The sequence below is a fragment of the Microcebus murinus genome, chromosome 9, assembly GCF_040939455.1.
Source record: "Microcebus murinus isolate Inina chromosome 9, M.murinus_Inina_mat1.0, whole genome shotgun sequence".
NCBI lineage: Eukaryota > Metazoa > Chordata > Mammalia > Primates > Cheirogaleidae > Microcebus > Microcebus murinus.
The window spans coordinates 101,066,444-101,085,908 of record NC_134112.1 but is presented as its reverse complement, the minus strand read 5'-3'; the positions used below and the strand labels follow the sequence as shown (position 1 = coordinate 101,085,908).

The window sequence follows — 19,465 nt, the reverse complement described above, 5'->3', positions numbered from 1 at the left end:
AATCCCTGGCCGAAGTCCGACGGGGGCCACTGTCTGGACGGCTCTGGCTCTGCCAGCTCTTTTCAAGATCCATCTACCTGATGCCATGAAGACTCCACCCCGTGGCCCGGCCAGACGTCCACACGTCACTTGCTGGGTGATCTACGCAAGGGCCCTGAGACCGTGGGGCTTGGAGTGGGCCAGGTGCGCGGGGAAGGGCCTTGGACTCAGTTCCAAACTGTGAAACTCCTCGTGTTTTTATTCTCAGCCCTGCCGTGAAGTCAGCAGGCGGCCTCGGTCGTTGGCAACCTCTTCATCTAGTTACCGGCGACTCTCACTTTCTGGTCTGAACACCATAAATCTCACTGACGATCCGCATTTGGAGGGTAATCTGGAGTCTCCCAGGGACAGTTGACTTTTCTAAGATCAAATATTTTATTTGTGGCTGTATTTGCACTAATCGGGCAGATCTTGTGGGACGAGTTTTTCCCAGTGGACCCCCAAGGTCCCACTCAGGTCACGGCCACTTCCCATTATTGGGGATGGCCTGAGGCACAGCAGGAGCCGGACCAGAATGGCCGGGGCATCTTCTTCCTCACGCGTGTCCCGAGCTCAGTTCCAGGCAGGGCTGCGGAGGGGCCGGAGGAAGGACCTGGAAAGGCACCCCGCTCCAGGCCTCAGGAAGGGTGCCGACTGTGGGCGGCAGGGTGACCCGTGAGCCAGCGGCGGCCACGATTACTGCCAATGGGGGCTGTCCGTTCAGTGCGTCCCCAGACAGCCGCTGCTGAGCAGTGGGGATGCAGCAGGGACAGAGGCACTCGCCCGGAGCTGGGCTGGGATGGGTGAGAAGCGTGGAGAAGGGAGGCCGTGGAGAAGACCTGGGACAATGGGGACGCCAGTGAGTGTGGAGTGTCTGGGGCCACACGGGCCTACCTGGGGGAGGACACAGTGCGCTTCTGCATGCTGCGGCGCCCCCACCTCTCCCTCCAAGAGAACCTGCTTCGGGGCTGCAGCTGGCTGGCGCACCCACCGCCGCGTCCCTGCCGGGCCAAGCTTGCACCACCCAGGCAGTGGGGTGGCCGGGCAGGGACCCGAAGGCCGGGCCACGTCCACCTGACACGGAGTCCCCAGGGGGCGCTGGTCTGTGCGCTCCACCGGCCTGGTGGAGACTTGGGCTCTCCTTCCACGTATGTCCTCCCGCTGCGGCCAGGCCCCACGGCAGGTGCCGGCTCTCGCCCCCACTGCTGTGCCTACGCTAGCCACACGGATCCTTCCCCCCTGCGTGCCTCCCTCCGCCTCGGCATCCGCCTCTCGGGGGCCCAAGCTGACGCAGGCGTCCCGGACAAGGCGGCGGCTTCCAGCACCTTCAGAGGGGGGAGCCTCACAGCTGTTGGGCTCCACTCACAAGAAATGGGGCAGTGAGAGAAACGTGATCCCCACGTCTGCCCTGCTGGCGGGGCGAGGGCACAGCCAGGCGCTATAAAAAGTCGCTGTTGCTGTCACTGTCCTGCCCGGCCCCCCAGGGCAGAAGCCTCCACGTGGCCCAACTCCCCACCTCCCTGCTGGTCTCGAGATGCCCCTCCCGCCACCACCCTCCAGGGCTACTGCTGCTGCTGGCCGGCCACTGCCATCATGCCGGACGGTCGCTTTGGGCTGACCTTGTCCGTGTCCCCACGCTGGCCAAGCTGCGTGCCCACTGAGGATGCTGGACAAGTGCTGTGACCCCTCCGGACCTTTGCAGCAGATGGGCCAATGGTCCCACCTCCGAGCAGCTGGCAGCAGCCTTGCGGCCACGGCCACGGCATCCAGCCGCCTGGTGCTTGCTCGGGGCCCGTTCCTCTTCCTCTGGCCGCCCTTTCCCTGGGTGCACGTGGCTGGCTCCTTCTCGCCCCCCTCAGGTAGCTCTTGGTGTGTCTACGATGCCGAGCCTCTTGGTGTGTCCACGATGCCGAGCCTCTTGGTGTGGCTTCATGAGCAGCCAGAGGCTCCGGTTCTTGGGCTGATGGCTGGGTGCGCCCACGGGAGCCAGGGGAGGCCCAGGAGGGAGGCTGGAACCCGGCACTGGCTCCCGCCCACAGGGCCTCCCTCCTCAGGTCCTGGTGATCTTCCCTACTCCCGGCTGTCACTGGCCGGAGAACACCACGCAAACCCCTGCGGGTCCCCAACCTTGCTCACACCTTTGTAAATGTACACTTTGCCATCTCTCCTCAAATTATACGGTTTGAGTGTTTTCTGCTAGGACTGTGACTCTCAAACCTCACTGCACCACCACCAGAACTAGGGTCTGTAAGATAAGGCTGACCTTGCCCTCCCGCTTCCAGAAACATCTCCTGGTCCTCTGATGCCTGCAGGATGGCAGGAACTCTTGGGGTGATAGGGGAAGTGTCTCACCCTGACCCCATCCCTCCCTCTCCCCTCACCCTGCCCCTCCCTGGTCCTACCCACTCTCCCTTCCCCTGGAGGGAGGACCAGGGAGGGGCAGGGGTGAGGGGAGAGGAGGGGGACCAGGGAGGGGCAGGGTGAGGGCAGAGGAGGGGGACCAGGGAGGGGCAGGGGTGAGGCAGAGGAAGGGGACCAGGGAGGGGCAAGGATGAGGGAAGAGGGGGGACCAGGGAGGGGCAGGGGTGAGAGGAGAGGAGGGGGACCAGGGAGGGACAGGGGTGAGGCAGAAGAAGGGGACCAGGGAGGGGCAAGGGTGAGGGGAGAGGGGAGATCAGGGAGGGGGAGGGGTGAGGGGAGAGGAGGGGGACCAGGGAGGGGCAAGGGTGAGGGGAGAGGAGGGGGACCAGGGAGGAAAAGAGGTGAGGAGAGAAGAGGGGGACCAGGGAGGTGCAGGGGTGAGGGGAGAGGGGGGACCAGGGAGGGGCAGGGGTGAGGGGAGGGGAGGGGGACCAGGGAAGGGCAGAGGTGAGGGGAGAGGAGGGGGACCAGGGAGAAGAGGTGAGGAGAGAGGAGGGGGACCAGGGAGGGGCAGGGGTGAGGGGAGAGGGGGGACCAGGGAGGGGCAGGGGTGAGGGGAGAGGGGGGACCAGGGAGGGGCAGGGGTGAGGGCAGAGGAGGGGCCCAGGGAGGGGCAGGGGTGAGGGCAGAGGGGGACCAGAGAGAGGCATGGGTGAGGGCCTAGGAGGGGCCCAGGGAGGGGCAGAGGTGAGGGGAGTGGGGGGACCAGGGAAGGACAGGGTTGAGGGCAGAGGAGGGGTACCAGGAAGGGGAGGGGTGAGGGGAGAGGGGGACCAGGTAGGAGAAGATGTGAGGAGAGAGGAGGGGGACCAGGGAGGGGAGGGGTGAGGGCAGAGAAGGGGGACTAGGGAGGGGCAGGGGTGAGGGGGGACCAGGGAGGGGCAGGGGTGAGGGGAGAGGGAAGACCAGGGGGTGGCAGGGTGAGGCAGAGGAGGGGGCCCAGGGAGGGGCAGGGTGAGGCAGAGGAGGGGGAGCAGGGAGGGCAGGGGTGAGGAGTGAGGGGGGACCAGGGAGGGGCAGGGGTGAGGGGAAAGGGGGGACCAGAGAGGGGCAGGGTGAGGCAGAGGAGGGGGAGCAGGGAGGGCAGGGGTGAGGCAGAGGAGGGGGAGCAGGGAGGGCAGGGGTGAGGAGTGAGGGGGGACCAGGGAGGGGGAGGGGTGAGGGGAAAGGGGGGACCAGAGAGGGGCAGGGTGAGGCAGAGGAGGGGGAGCAGGGAGGGCAGGGGTGAGGCAGAGGAGGGGGAGCAGGGAGGGCAGGGTGAGGGGAGGGGGGACCAGAGGGGGCAGGGTGAGGCAGAGGAGGGGCCGCTCTCCCGGCCCTCCCCGCCCCACTGCACCGAGCCTCTCCGTGGAGGCACACGGGCCGGGCCGCGGCACCAGCCCCAGACGCCTGCTCAGCACGTTCTCCCTCTGGGCCGGCCCCTCCCGTGCCCCACCTGGCGGATCCCATTCACCCTCCAGGTCCTGCCCAAGGCGGCTCCGCCCAGAGGCCGGGAGGCTGCTGGTCCCTGCAGCACGTGCTCCGGGGCGGCGCAGCCCGGCCCGTGACCGCGTGTGGGTCTACACGGCTGTCCTCCCCGCGCGGGGACTTGCTCGTCTCGGGTGCAGGCGGGAAGGGTGCGAGTGTGCTCGGCGACAGAGGGCCGCGTGGAGGCAGAGGGAGAGCCTCGGCCCGCCTGGGGGCTGCGGGCGGCTTGCAGCGGCTGGCCTCACGACCACCAACTTCAGGTAACACGGCGCTACGTGGAAACGCGGGCCGGCGCCGGAAGACCCCGCCGCGCTTTCTGTGGCCGCAGCGCTGGGTCCGGCTCCCCGGGAGCCTGCAGCTCGGTGGTGGCCGCGGCCTGCCACTGCCCCGCTGCCGTGGCGTGGGCGGCGTACGAGCTGCCACTGTTGACTGGTTTCCCAGGACAGCTTCTGCCTTGGCTTTGAGCAGGTGGCCGGGCTGAAAACGGCGTGAGTGTGAGCAGCCTTTGCCCTCTCGTCCTGTGCTCTGAGGACATGCCGGATGGAGCCAAGTGCCGCAGGTGAGCCTCAAGGATGCTGTGACCTCCCACCCGGGCCCCGGTGGCAGTGGACCGTGAGCGTCAGGAGCAGACCAGGCGGGCTGGGGCGGGGCAGGGGAGGCAGGAGAAAGCCACAAACAGGGGGACGAGGAGGACAGCCTCACAGGGCTGCACGGCGTGGCCTGAGGCCACCTTCCTCCTCCTCCTGGGGTCCTCTGCAGCTGGCCCCGGCTGACCTGGCGGCCACCTGCCCTCCCTCCTTCCACACTTAGCCCAAGCGGTCACTTGTCACCCTTGTGTCCTCTGAGCAGGAGGCTGACCCCCACTGGGGTCAGGCGGGCCCCTCTGTTGCAGGGTGACCCTGTACTTCTCTTGCCCGGCTGGGTCCTGGGTTGCGTGCTCTGGGATGGGCAGGGGAGGGTGAGGGAGGTGCCGGGAGAGGTTTGCCGCTGCTTCTGGGGAGACTCCTCCCTCCCTTTCCGAAAGTTCCTGGGGGTAGCTCCCTCCCCAGCCTGCGGGGGCGAGCAAACAGCATGGAGCCAGGTGCTGACAGCCACCCTGTGGGCAGAGCAGAGCCCGTAGGGCAAGGCCATCGTGGCCCGGCAGGCAGAGCGCCGGAGAGGCTGAGCCTTTGGTGACCGCCGGTCTCTGGGCCAGTCAACCCTGAGGCCTGCCGTCCCTGTGGGCTCCGCAGGTCCTTGTTTTTGAAGCACCCGTGCGACTGTGTGAGTGGGGTGCTGCCTCCGGGCGGACGCACCTTCCCTGGCTCAGAGCCTTACAGGTTTCTCCTCTGCGTGTTCCGTCTGTGACACGCGGGCTCTGAAGACGGCGCGTTGCCTCTCCCCACGAGCTCGCGGGCCCCGGAGGAGGAGAGGCGCCGCTCGCTCGCTCGCTCGCTGGTCCGTCCATACAGAAGTCATTCACCGAGTGCACAGCGTGTGACATCAATTGGAAGACAGAAAATGTTTTGGAAAGTCAGTGAAGTCATTTAAACCTGCAGAGCACACTGGCACGGCAGCACGTGCGGAGGAGCCAAGCTCTTGTAGGGTCCCGCCGTGGGCAGACGCCTCCGCCCTGCACATGCCCAGGGCCGTGCACCCGACCGTGACAAGGACGAGGCCGGCCGCTGACACCAAGGGAGCCCGTTCCCTGCCCTTCTGTCCTCCCAGGGACCTGAGTTGGGCTGACTGTTCCTGCAACGTCTCTCGGGGTGAGGTCGGGTTCAGCGCTGCGCCCTCCGTGCCCCAGCACCGTGAACACTGCACTTCTCTCTACAGACCAGGCTGGGGACCAGGCAGCCTGGCGCAGGTGCTCCCTGTCTGTTTTATTCCCAGTGCAGTAACACTCAGTGAGGAACTCTGAGCGCCTGCCCTCGGCGCTAGGCCGCGTTCTGTGCTCTGTGGCACCGGCGGGTCTCGCTGCCGCAGCGGCAGGCACGTGGAGGAATGGCGAGGATGGGGCAGGGCACTGCGGACCCACGGCTGCAGGTGCGCGGGCGCCTCTTCCCGGTGACGAGGGCGGCGCACCTGCACGGGCTGTCTCCCCACCCCCCACTGCGCTCCTCCTCTTGAGGACGGGCAGGCGTGTGCGTGGACACCGGCCACGCCAGGGACCTGCACGCACAGCTGGGCACACGCGGCCCACGGTCGCTGCCTCTGGCCCGTTCCAACCAACCCAGCGGGAATCCAGCTGAGACACCGTGTGTGGGCGAAGATTCCTAACGGTGCCCCGAGGAGTCTGTCCCCACCGCGGGCAGACACAGAGAGCACCCGCCCTCCCGCCCTCCCCCTCGCCCGGCGCTCACCGCACGGCCTCCGTCTGGTCCTTCTCCTCCAGGGAGCCCAGCCGCCGCCTCACTTCCTGCAGGAGCTTGGTCCCCTGGAAGCCGCTGCCGCGGCCGTCGCACCTCACCAGCACGGCCTCCTGGGTGCTCACCAGCGCCGTCTCCCAGCTCACCTCGAACCGCTCGGCCACGCTCTGGCTGCCCGGGGCGCCGTCCCTGGGAAGACAGGCCCGGCCTCAGCTCGCCGGCCAGCGCCGTGGTGGCGACTCTCTCCTAAGGGACTCTCCTTCACCCCGACCCTACGCCCTACACCCCGGTTCTGTTGCCCGGGGCTGCGTTCGCCCAGCCCGTGGGTGAGGGGAGCAATAAACCCTTCCGGCTTCTCCTTCTGGGAGCTTCCCTCTGTCGGGACTGTGCTGCCCTTCCTGTCCCAGGTTCCTCGGCCGCCCTCAGCACCCACCACGCAGGTGACGAGACGTGTTCACTCTTTAGTGCAGCCCTGCTTGGAAGACACGGTCTCCCTTTCGTCTAAGCGGAAACCGCACACCCGCTGCCAGGGGCGGCCCCTCCCTGCCTCCCTCGTCCCTCCTGGGCAGCTGTAGGCTCGGAGCTCTGGGCTGGGGAAGCCGCCTGCCCATCCCGTCCCGCTGCTCCTGCAGGGCCTGGGGGAGCATTTACACCACGGGCACGGGCCTTCGCTACGAACAGTGATTATTTTCGACTCGGGAACTGGTCCTTTAAGCATGTACCAGCACACTACTGGGTATCTGGGAGGTTTTTAAATGATTTATCCTTTGGGTGGAAAAGAATGAACAGGGGAAAAAGCCAGTGCCAGGCCCAGCTTGTCTCCCAGGAACCGCCACAGACAGCAGCGCCCCTCTGAGAGTGGACCTTCTTCTCCAGGGAGATGACAGCTCCAACTACCCGCCACTGAGGCTTTCTGCCAAGGCCTCAGGGAGTGTGGGGAGGTGTGGGGCACAGGTAGGACGTGTGGGTTGTAAGCAGGAGGTGTGGGATGCAGACAAGGAGGTGTGGAGTGTAGGCGAGAGGTGTGGGGTGCAGGGTGGGAGGTGTGGGGTACAGGCCAGGAGGTGTGGGGTGCAGGCAGGAGGTGTGGGGTGCAGACAAGGAGGTGTGGAGTGTAGGCGAGAGGTGTGGGGTGCAGGGTGGGAGGTGTGAGGCATAGGTGGGAGGTGTGGGGTACAGGCAGGGAGGTGAGGGTGCAGGCAGGGAGGTGTGGGGTGGAGGGAGGTGTGGGGTACAGGCAGGGAGGTGTGGGGTGCAGGGCAGGAGGTATGGGGTGTAGGCAGGGAGGTGAGGGTGCAGGCAGGGAGGTGTGGGGTGGAGGGAGGTGTGGGGTACAGGCAGGGAGGTGTGGGGTGCAGGGCAGGAGGTATGGGGTGTAGGCAGGGAGGTGAGGGTGCAGGCAGGGAGGTGTGGGGTGGAGGGAGGTGTGGGGTACAGGCAGGGAGGTGTGGGGTGCAGGGCAAGAGGTGTGGGGTGTAGGCAGGGAGGTGAGGGTGCAGGCAGGGAGGTGTGGGGTGGAGGGAGGTGAAGTTGCAGGCAGGGAGGTGTGGGGTGCAGGGCAGGAGGTGTGGGGTGCAGGCAGGGAGGTGTGGGGTACAGGCAGGGAAGTGTGGGTGCAGGCAAGGAGGTGAAGGTACAGGCAGGGAGGTGTGGGGTGCAGGCAGGGAGGTGTGGGGTGCAGACAGGGAGGTGTGGGGGTACAGGCAGGGAGGTGGGGTACAGGCAGGGAGGTGTGGGGTACAGGCAGGGAGGTGTGGGGTGCAGGGCAGGAGGTATGGGGTGTAGGCAGGGAGGTGAGGGTGCAGGCAGGGAGGTGTGGGGTGGAGGGAGGTGTGGGGTGGAGGCAGGTGTGGAGTGGAGGCAGGTGTGGGGTGGAGGCAGGTGTGGGGTACAGACAGGGAGGTGGGGGTGCAGGGCAGGAGGAGGAAGACAGCCGAGTGGTGCATTTGGGGCTATGTGTTTAAGGAGCCTGCTCACGTCATGACGTTGCTCTGTGTCAAGCATGTGCTTGGGTTTTTTTGAATTTGTGTTGTTGTTTGAAGCAGGTGCCGCCTGGTATAGTTCCTTTGGAGTCTGGGGTCTCCAAATCCCCCTGCTGTCACATCTGAAGTGCATGCAGAGCAGTAAGTGGCACACGGGGTGGTCCCTGCAGGCCCTGCCTGACCCAGGATGGCCCAGGTCACCTTGACACGGACCTTCCACTCTCACCTCTGAACGGCAAGTGAGTCTCTTTGTAAACGGAGAAGCCTTTGGAGACTCCCGTTCAGATTGCCGAGGAAACCAGCATACAGTGGGGAAAGGCTGGTTTGAAATCATTAGCACCTTTGAGGAGGCGGTGAAGATCTGGGTTAGCAGGGGGGAGGGAGGCAGGGTGCGAAACGTGTGTGTGTGGGGTGTGGGTGTGTGCATGTGTGTGTAGGTGCTTGTGCGTGCGGAGGGGACGTGAGAGTCTGTGTGCTCACGTGTGTCCATGCGTGTGTGTGGTTGCTGATAAAGCGTTAAGCCCGTCCAGATATCGAGGTAACTGGGTTAATTGCCAAATGGAATCAGATATTGAAGTCTGTGCCCGGGGCCTCTTTATAATGAAGGCTTTTGCTACTTAGGGACCCAGCCCTCAGGAGGCAGCAGGGCAAGGCCATCGGTGCTAATCAGAGCTCCGTGAGTGACTGGCCTCACCCAGGGTCCCCGCCCTGCTGTCCCTCACACGCCCCAGTGCAGCCTCTGCTGCAGCCCGACCCTTGCAGGAAGGTCCGGGCAGACTGGCCCTGCGGGGCTGAGGTCCTCCTGCCTCGTGGTCTCGAGATGACAGCCCGGGAGGTGAATAAGGACATTGGCTCCGTTGTCTGGGTGGTGCCCTGTCTGAGATGCCCCCACGTCCGTGTGAGCACAAGTGGAGCCTCTTCCACGCTCAGGCTACTGGGTGGCATTTGGGGGACCTTGGAGAGGGCACAGCCAGGCTCCAGCAGGCGAAGTTCCCTAATCAGACTCAGCACCCTCAGCGTGTTGACACAGCACTTACGAAGCTGTTCTCGGATCTGAACCAGAGGGCTTGTGAATTAACATAAGGAACAGCAGAAATAATCTTTTTTTTTTTTTTGTTTGAGACAGAGTCTCACTTTGTTGCCCAGGCTAGAGTGAGTGCCGTGGTGTCAGCCTAGCTCACAGCAACCTCAAACTCCTGGGCTCAAGCAATCCTCCTGCCTCGGCCTCCCAAGTAGCTAGGACTACAGGCATGCGCCACCACGCCCGGCTAATTTTTTCTCTATATATTAGTTGGCCAATGAATTTCTTTCTATTTATAGTAGAGACGGGGTCTCGCTCTTGCTCAGGCTGGTTTCAAACTCCTGACCTCGAGCAATCCGCCCGCCTTGGCCTCCCAGAGAGCTAGGATTACAGGCGTGAGCCACCGCGCCCGGCCATAAATAATTCTTTATTGGCAAAGAAATGGCATCCGGGGCAATAGCTGGAAACTCGGTCAGGCTCCTGTCCAGGTCGGACGCTGTGAGGCGTGTGGGGTCCCAGGTCAGCCACCCCATGTCTCTGTGTCTTGGGACCATCCCCACCTGCCTCAGAGTGGGCCTGGCACGCAAGAGGCCATCTGACCTCCATCAGCTTTCGGGACTGCGTCTGAACTCACCTGCCGGCCACGGTGGGGGATCAGAGGGCCTGGCTGTGGTAGCAGGCCGCCCTGGTCAGACCAGAGGGGGCTGCAGCGCACTCCCTTTCCTCTGACCTCGGGGGTCTCCAAGAGCCACTCATGATAGGAACCTGACATCTACCGATGGGCTAGACTGTCTTGAGCTTTTAGTTTGCAACGATAGCATTTCTCCCACCTGCCCTTTCTTAAGAGACCGATATTCAGGGTGCCACCGGGCCCCACAGCGAGCCCGAGAGAGCAGGCGACGCAGGATACTCACACCACCAGGAGCAGGGGGTAGTGGGTGGTGTCGGTGAAGGTTGCTGGCTTCAGGATCTGCACGGGCAGGTCTAGGGGGAAGCCGAACACAGCAGCAGGTTAGGGGGCAACTCGGACAAGACGGGGCGGAAGGGGTGGTCCCCGCGCAGTCAGGAGTGCCCACGGGGGACTGCGGGGTGAAGGGGGCTGGGGAGGCGGGGGGGGGGGGAGCCCGCAGACCCAGGCAGGCCTGGATTCCACCTCAGTGACCCTGGCTTGCTATGTGGCCTTGGGCAAGTCACCCTGAGTACAGCGTGCAGTCGAAGCCCAAGTTCCACCTTGCATATGTGAATGCATTGGAAAACAGAAACAGAAACGTCTAGAAGGCAGGAGCGCTTGCTGGCAGCAGAAATCCAGGCGGGAGACATGGAACCCGGGGACGCCAGACTGGCTGCCACATCTGTCCGGGATGCCGCTGGGGATGGTGTTGGTTGGATGGGGAGAGAAAGAGACGGGGCTGTGGGGGCTCTGCTCTGCCCTCCCCGTCTGCAGGTGTGTGCTGGGCAGCTCGGACCCTGCTGGAGCCTCGGCCAGGGGACGCGGGAGGGGCTGGTGCAGCCCGGTCATTCCTTTGTCAAGGTCACGGGGGAGGAGGAGGAGCAAGAACCAAGCCTCAGAAATAGCCCGGCCAGTTGCTTCTGCCCCCCACGTCCTTCCTGCCCCGTCAGAATCTGTTATTGACGTTCCCTACAACCCAGATGACCGAGGGCCAGCAATTGAATCGGAATTAGGGGCTTTTCAACACGATCGCCCTACAGACACACCTGGCCCGCCGTGGCGGGTCTGACCGGGACTCGGGCAGAATGCTACTGGCTGGCAAACTGGATCAGTGGCTGGGCAGGCCGTGGACCCCACCACTCGCACAACCCCAGACGTACCAGGGACAAGCCCAGGGCAGCCCTGGGAACCAGTTCTGACCGGCTGAAGGCATTTCAGGGAGCCCGTCTTGAAGACTTGTTACTTTTCCAAAAAATATCTTTAGCCACTGGTAGCGGGAAAAAGGAAAAACCAAAACAAAACCAGGTTGGTGGGGCTGACGTCCTTCAGATTTTCTGTGATCCCAAAGGGGTGGCCCTGGGACAGCAGCCCCAGTGCTGGCGGCCGTGCTGACGGAGGTGGGTGGGGCTGGGGGGTTAGCTATTAGCTGCCGAAGGCCTTTTCTGCGGGGGGGGGGCATGCCACAGGTGCGCCAGCGCTGCGGGACTTGGGGGTGAGCCACTGGGCAGGGAGGCGGCCAGGGGGCTCAGAAGGGCGTCCTGTCATCTTGCGGGCAAGGCCTGGCCCCCGAGGAGGAGCCGTGATGTGACGGCACCTGGGGGAGGTTCAGGGACGCAGGGCGGCGGGCTGGGTGGCAAAAGCAGACTGTCATGTCCTTGGCTCATGGCTGTCCTGGGTTCAATTCTTCTCTGCCTCCGGCCCCTCCCTGTTCATTTCCTTCCCCTCGTCCTCAGAGCAGACCGTTCGGGGGTTTGAAAGAGAAAGCCTCTGGGCTTGTGCGGGCTGGGATTGGAAACACGTCCTGTCCCGGCTTCCCCGACCTTCGGGGGTGAACGAACAGCCCCGCAGGACAGCAGGGAAACACAGGTGTCCTGGCAGTGTCTGGAAAAGTCCTGGCAGAGAGCGACCGCCGATGAACACAGGGTGGGGCCAGGAGGTTTCCGCGAGGAGCCGCGGTGGCTGCAGGGACAGGGCGGCGTGGTGAGTGTGGGGATGGGAGGGGGCGAGGGTCCCTCTGCAGGCTCGCCCCCCGCTCCCCGAAGGCTGGGGCTCCAGGGCTGCCTCCCGACCCTCCACGGTGGATCTCGCTCGCCCCGGTCTGAGCCCCTCACGCTGCCTCTGCCTGCACTCTCTCCTCTCCTCCGCCAACATAAAGCGACCCTGTCCAACCAGGGACCCTGTTCCAGTCCCACGGCCCATGCAACCTTCCTGCACGGCCTCGGCCCACCTCATGCTCTTCCTGGAGCCGCATTTGCTGTTGGCGAGTGCGCCTCGGGCGGCGGCCGCATGCCACTGGCTGGGCACGCGCTTCGCCTGGCGGGCGAGTCTCGGCTCCTGCTCGTGGGAGCTCACGGGGCGTCCGGCTGTGTCTTCGCTCAGCTGCTGAGCACTGGGGTGCTGGCCAACGCCCAGGCCCAAGACCCGGGCGACAGGGCAAAGCTTCCAGAGACAGCGCGGGGCCGGAGACCCCAGCGGGAGAGGCGCTGCCTCCCCACCCCTTCCTCGCGGGCATCGTCTCTCCGTCTCCATGCTCTTTCCCCGTGAGCCCCGCAACCTTCCCTCCTCTTCCGCACCGGCAGTTGCTGTCATTGGGAGTCCACGCGGGCGGGGATGGCCGCTCACATCCCCGGGGACCATGGGGGGTGGGGTCTGGACAAGCAGCTGAGAGGCAATTTGGAGGGGTGAAGTCTAGGTCCCCTGACACCACGAATGGAAAGGTGCATAAATGTAGGGACGTCCGGAGGGCGACAGAGTTCTGGGGAGAAGATGGTAATGATATCTGCCGTGGGCGTTTCGCGTTTGGGGTGTCCGAGGGTGACCCTCTGCTGGACAGTCAGGAGACAGCTGCCTGGGTTGACCAGGAGCCGCCTGCACGGCGGTGAGTGGGACTGTGGGGACCTGCCTCCTCCTGGAGCCGTGCGTCCGGGCCCGGTCGCCACGCTGGAACTTGGTGCCTATCCGCGCCTGGCACAGAGTCCGTGCCCAGAGAAACCCTCGGCGTGGCTGAACGGACACTTCAAGAGACAGGCGGGCAGAGGCGAAGGCGGCGAGTGACGAACGTCTCTTACTTAGGCTGCCGCGGCACGCAGATCCTGCATCCCGTAACCTCCGGTGGCGAGGATGGCCCCGCACCAGCCGTGAGTGACATGCAGGGGGAGCCGATGACACGGCACGGTGCCAGGTGGCGCAGGACAGGGATTTCCGGAAGGGGGAGGGCCGTGCCACGACGGTCCACTGAGGAAGGAGAAGGTTCCGTCTGGGAGCTTAGTGAAGTGTCAGCTTCTCAGGGAGAGAAATGCCACGCTCCGCCTATTTTACGTTGTCACCAGAGTATCTTGGTCCTGAGCATGAGGAGCTCGGAGCGGGAGGAGCGGCCAGGCAAGAAGGCTGCCGCGTGGGGCCGGGGCCTCCGCGCACAGCGTCCCGCCGCCGACGCCTGGGCCGGCTCCCAGCGGGAGTTTGGTTTTCTTTTTAAAGGGGCAAGTAGTAGGCAGCACTTACTGTAATCATCCACCTCGATCTTCCTGTATTCCACTCTGGGCATCTGCCGGTCACTTACGGCCTTCTGCACGTGCTCGTTCGTTTCCAGGTCAAACATCTCTGAAAGAGAGAAAACGGGACACGCCGAGATTCGGCGACCACTGCCGCGGGTTTCCATGCACTGCCCGCACGGCAGCCCTGGGGCGACTGCTCCTGCGGCTGCCACACAGACCAGGAAACCCGGGCGTTGAAGAGGCTGCCCAGTAGCGTGGTGACAAGCTGGTGTCCACCGGGAGCCCGGGCAGACTCTCCCCGCCAGCCAGGTGTCCTCTCCCCACGGAGCCTTGTGCTCCACGGCGCTTCTCTCCAACGTGCACGGGTTTCGGGACGATTCGGCCCAAGACTGCTGGTTTTCTTTTTCTTTTTGAGACAGAGTCTCACTCTGTTGCCCAGGCTAGAGTGAGTGCCGTGGCGTCAGCCTAGCTCACAGCAACCTCCAACTCCTGGGCTCAAGCGATCCTCCTGCCTCAGCCTCCCGAGTAGCTGGGACTACAGGCATGCTCCACCATGCCCGGCTAATTTTTTTCTATATATATTAGTTGGCCAATTAATTTCTTTCTATTTATAGTAGAGACGGGGTCTCGCTCTTGCTCAGGCTGGTTTCCAACTCCTGACCTCGAGCGATCCGCCCGCCTCGACCTCCCAGAGTAAGACTGCTGGTTTTAGGGAAATCAACACTTTGCATTTTTTAGACAAGTGCTTTTCCAAATATTATGGCCATCACAACACGAGAAGGACAGGAAAGGAGAGTAGAAACTGGAGCGTCACCTTTATTAAATTTTCCCAGAAAAAATGATTCAGATCTCTTACCTTAAACATAAGATCATCTGGTCTTTGGGGGCTTTGATTTAGAGAACTATATTTGCTGACAACAAGGTCACGTGGGCCACACCTTAGGGTGCGGGGGGGGGGGACTGGCCGTTCTCCCCCGAGTGGGGAGACCGAGGTTGATTCTGCACCTGTGGCTGTGACGCTCCAGGTCCCCACTCCACAGGCTGCACCTGGCACTGGCGCCTCCCTGCAGGTCCCTCCAGCCGCAAGGAGCCCCCCTGAGCCCCCTCCACAGCCACCTGCCTTGTTTCACCGTCCGATGTGTAATAAAACCACCTGGCCTCCTTTCTCCCGCTCTCCTAAGCCTACATGTGCGACGACTTGGGGTTCATCAGGAAAGGAGACTCCATCTTCAAGGAACCCTACCTTTGGCTCACCAGCTCACTCTGAACAGCTGCAATGGGTGACTGTTTTAAAGAATAAAGTAATGTCACAAACGACGTTACAGCCAACGTCACGCCTTCCTCCCATATGCCCCTTCAAAAAGAAGCTTGTCCACGGGCGTGTGCTTCTCCAGGCAGCCACAGACTGAGTCACCGTCGCTGCTCGTAACCAGGAGACCTCAGCAGCGAGCGGCTTTATGTGCGGGGCAGCGTTCAGCGTTCAAGGCCCTAGCGCTGCTGCTGGGCGGGGCTGGCGAGAGGAACAGGTGTCACTGGCAGTTCTCGGTGCTCGGGACGAGCAAACAAAACGAACAGTGATTTATGAGCCGCTGGACATATATTTGAATATCTAGCTTTGACGAAACGTAAGGGGAGAAATGGCGAAACTGTTTTTTTTTCCAAATGGGCAGAATTTTTAAATATCCGAAGTTGGACCACCACTGCACAAGACTCTGGACACCGTGCAGCATGCAAGGAATGGTTTCGTACACGGCTGGACAGGGCGGCTGTGCCTGCAGGGGTGCGTGTGGAGGTCGAATCCAAGGGAAGTGAAGTTGGACTGGACCTCAACTCGGAGACCCAGAGGCTTGGCCCAGCGACGGCGCGCTCTGCCTTGCAGTCCCAGTGCGAGTTGGGAGGGGCTCTTCGCCTGGGGCCCGCACACCCCACTGTCTGCTTCACCCGTGGCCACATTCCTAAGGGATCAGAGAGAGCAGATTTCTGCTGGGTCCAAATGCCCCCCGCCCTTTAACACGATGCTCCAGACGCACAGTCGGGGGGAGGAGTTGGTTTATGCCGTAGTAGCTAGCGATCACATGCACAGGGTGGGAAGACCAGCAGGGAGAGCTGCAGGATAATGCAAAGAACAGCATCTTCCAAGGTCTTTGCTGCCCCAGGGCCTTTGCACTTGCTCCTCCCCATAATCGAAACCTGCCTTGTTGGCTCCCTCTCCTCCATCAAGTCGAGTGTCGCCTCTCAAAGAGAAGCCTTGGCCATCCTATCTCAGGCACCCCTCTAGCTCTCTGGATACGCTTAACACCAAATGTAAGAGTTTTGGTCATTTTCCTGGGTGCATTTCCCACCTTCCCCCTAAGGCATTAGTGTTTAGTCCCATCCTGGGGACAGAATTCACTAGTTCCCAGTAACCTGGGTAGATCTGTGCAGAATACAACTCATACCAGGGAAATAAAGCAATTTTTGATAGTAACTGAGTCTATGTTTGACCCAAGTCTCTCTCCCTGTTCCCACGTGGCTCTTTTGCCATAGCCCCAAAAAGGTCTCGAGGAAACTCAACAGGACTGAGAGGTCCTTCTAGGTGTCCCAGGAAGCCCCAGGGGCTTTCGGAAGGTCCCCGGGGTTCAGACCAAGATCTTGAGTGGGAAGAGTTGAGGAAATCAGGCCTGACTATCGACCACTGCTCCCCATGTCAAACCAGAACAAAACAAAACCAAATCAAACGCTCATTAAGTCAACTGAAGTTTCTGGTGCTTAAAAGACTAATGATCTACATAAGGTAATTCAATTGATGCTGGGATCAGGAGGCAGTTTCATCGATATTACCCCAAGCGGAGTTTACTGTAGGAGACCAGAGCACGGATCTCACAAGGTAACCCTCGAGAACCTGCGACCTTCACACTCTGCCTGCCCTGTGACCAGCGCAGGTGGGGAGGGAGCAGGTGAGGGACTTGGGGTTTGCGAATGTGGGAACTCAGGACAACCAGTGGATTAGCGGGGGCAGAGGCCTTGACGGCAATAATAGCGATGGGGCTATTGCTACGGGCTCCAGCTGGGGGGCGGGGTTTGCTGGGGCGAGGCCGGATCTGGACTAGGAAACTTCAAAATGAAAGAGAGTTGGGACAGAGCCTCTCACAGATAAAATCGGCTCACATCTCCACTTGTGTGTGCACTTGAATTTGACATTTCCGGCATCACTGTGCAACCTCAGATGATGCTCACCAAGGACCAAGTTCAGACTCGGCTGCAGTGTTGCTTTGCTGCCTACAGGGTGACGCTTGCTGACAGTGCGTGAGGACACGGAACTGCCACCACACACCCGTTACCGGTTCCCGGATCCCCGGGTTCTGGCTCCACGTGGGCGCACGCACGGTGTCCTAATGGCTCGCTGACTACACGGGCGGCATTTGAATCGCTCTCTCCTCTCCACTGAAATCCCACCCTACGCAGGAAAGCACCAAAGCAGCCGACTATCAAATTTAGTTAAATATTAGGTCTCTCATTTAATGATTGCCCACACAACTGGTTTTATCAGCAGAGAGCGGCTGTGTCGCAGGGGAGCTGGGTTAAGCCGTGTTATTTGTTCCCGTAATTGCATTCGCGGAGAGCGGGAGCTCAGCTGAGACACAGGAGAAGATTGGCATATTCCCCGAAGGACTCTTCCTTTGACTTCAGGGCAGTGGGGACCTCCAGCCTGGAGCATACAAATGGCCACTCCTTAATTAAATGTGAGCCCCTCTAATATTTGGCGGAATTAGCTATTATCAGATCTGGACACAGTAAGACGGCGGGGACGAACGCCGGCTCACGAGGCCGCTGCCCCCGCGGCGCCAGCGGGGGCTGTTCTGAGACACGCTTCCAAGGGCCCAGCTGGTTCGGGGTATCCAAGAACCACCGCTGGGCTGGATTTTGGAAAACTGGCGACCAGACCCTAATGGGAACCCACAGGCAGCTGACCCAAACAGGAGACGGGCAGCCTGTTCCTCTCCCCACACTTCTGCAAGCTATACCGCAGGAGTCGAGCGTGGGACGGACTGACGTGTGTGTCCTCCAAGCCCAGATTCACTATGTTCCCATTTAGGGATGGGTGCCCCAAGGCACACACAGCTGTTCGAGCGGCAGTGAAGCCACCAGCCCTCCTCCAGTGTCCCCTAGTAGAGAGCAAAAAGTGCCGGCAGTTGCACCGGGCGCCTGGCTTGTCCTCCACTGTTAGCCAAACGCCGGCTGGGTTGACGGCTGCAAACCCGGCCATCACGGCACCCTCCAGGAAGGCTGTCCGCAAGGGCACCCCGGGGTCCACCGGACTGTCCACAGACACACGGCAGCCTTCACAGAACCGGTCCCCGGGCCCTGGGTGTCGTGCAAAGGTGCCTGTGACTAGCTCCTTCCCCATGGCCCGTTCCGTCATGCCTCAGCGGTGTGTCGCAAGGGGAAGGAAGGCCAGGGAGCCCCTCACCTGTCCCTGGTGCTCCAGACAAAGGACCAGGGACTGCAAGGCTGGGTGGACTAAGAACCCCCGTGATGGGCTCTGACCCCAGCAACACAGCGGCATGCAGGGCTGTGATCTTAACAAAACGGAGGGGGGGAATCTAACCGAGCTGAAGATGGAGATTGTTAAAAATAATCCCTAATGATAGGTGATAGATAGGTCCCAAGTTTTGGCACATAGCTTGGAAGGAGTTTAAGAAAGTGGTGTTGCTATAGCTCATTAGTCTCCGTTTATTTATTCACGTGCTTGCGTTTCCTGAGCTCCCGCAGGGACGAAGGGAAACGACCGCTGAAGGGAGGACGGAAAGAGGAGCGCGACTCTCCGATGCGGCCTCGTTTTGGAAGCCGGTGGGAGCCAGCCGTTCACACGGGGACCAAGTGAGAAAGGACCACGCCCTACAGAGTATCCGTCACTTTTCACGTCTAACAAGTCTCAAAGCATGTAATGTGTTCTGGTTGTTTGATGTGAACAAACAATAATTTTAATAATAATTTAGTCAGAGGGAAACAAATAACAATATGGTCTTATGGTCATAGGAAATATAAAAATAAGCAAACCTCTACAGCATTTTCAGCCTGTGTGACATTAGCCCAGAATTCTGGAGCTCGGGGGACGTGAATGAGATGGGAACATCAGCCAAGGAGGGAAGGGAATGATGTGAAATTTTTTGCTGTTAAAGAAGTTGGTCAAGAAATGTTGAAACGGAGGATGGTAGATATCAAATTGCTGTGGCATTCAGATAACACAGGATGATGTAATGATTTTACTTTAATATGGAAATGTTCAGTATGCTGAAAATTTACCCTGTGTAGCTCTTTAATGAGGAAAAACTTTAGGTGACACCTTACAAGTATATAAGGGGGTGCGTGATTTTTAAAAATTCTTTTAGGGATTCACGAGCAGAATTACGTAAGGACTACTGGGCCCAGTTTATCCCTGAAGGGGGCATGTCTTGGCGAGGGCTCCTCACACAAACGCCACTTTAAAATAAGACTTTCTTTGGCCACCAAATTGTTCCTTACAATATTTGAAAACCGCGGGTCTTAGATAAAAACTTGCCTGGAGCACCTTGATTAAAACACAGGGTTTGAATTGGCACCAGGGCTGCTTTCCAAATGACAGGGACAGCGCTGGCTTCTATCTCTGTGTTCAGAAGCGATCTGTGTGTTGCTGGACAGTCGGGTCCCAGGCGGCAGCCCCTGGCTGTGACCGGCAGGCTGTCCACGGCAGCCTGGCCACTCTTCCTGGGGGTCAGGGCTCCATGCGGCTGGCCCACACGACGGCAGGACCCTCTGCAGACATGCACCCCGTTGGCGTGCTGCTGCTGCACCCCCAGAGACCCTGACAGGGTGTCTGTCCCCTCTGTTTGGGCCTAGCCTGTAAGATACTTCCAAGACACTTTGCCACGGTCCACAAGTGCCACACTCACCCTGGACTGGGGAGAAACAAATGGATCTCCTAAGCCCCCTTTCTGCTCGATCGAGTGTCTCCTTTTCCTCCCTCTGGGTTGTGAGAGAAGAGCCCCTCGCTGGCCCTGCCCTGCCGGTCGGGACCCTCATCC

At 61.3% G+C, this 19,465-nt stretch overlaps 1 protein-coding gene across 3 annotated transcripts in view; it reads right to left on the bottom strand.

Annotated features, from left to right (window-relative positions):
• The window catches only part of DPP6 (dipeptidyl peptidase like 6), an 827,489-nt gene that overhangs the window by 8,092 nt on the left and 799,932 nt on the right, over positions 1-19,465 (bottom strand). For all 3 annotated transcript variants that reach the window (XM_076006752.1, XM_012786244.2, XM_012786246.2), the window contains exons 18-20: positions 13,429-13,527; positions 10,172-10,241; positions 6,249-6,443 (exon numbers count right to left, since the gene is read on the bottom strand). In XM_076006752.1, coding sequence (XP_075862867.1) covers positions 6,249-6,443; positions 10,172-10,241; positions 13,429-13,527 — 364 coding nt within the window. The remainder of the gene's footprint in view (positions 1-6,248; positions 6,444-10,171; positions 10,242-13,428; positions 13,528-19,465) is intronic.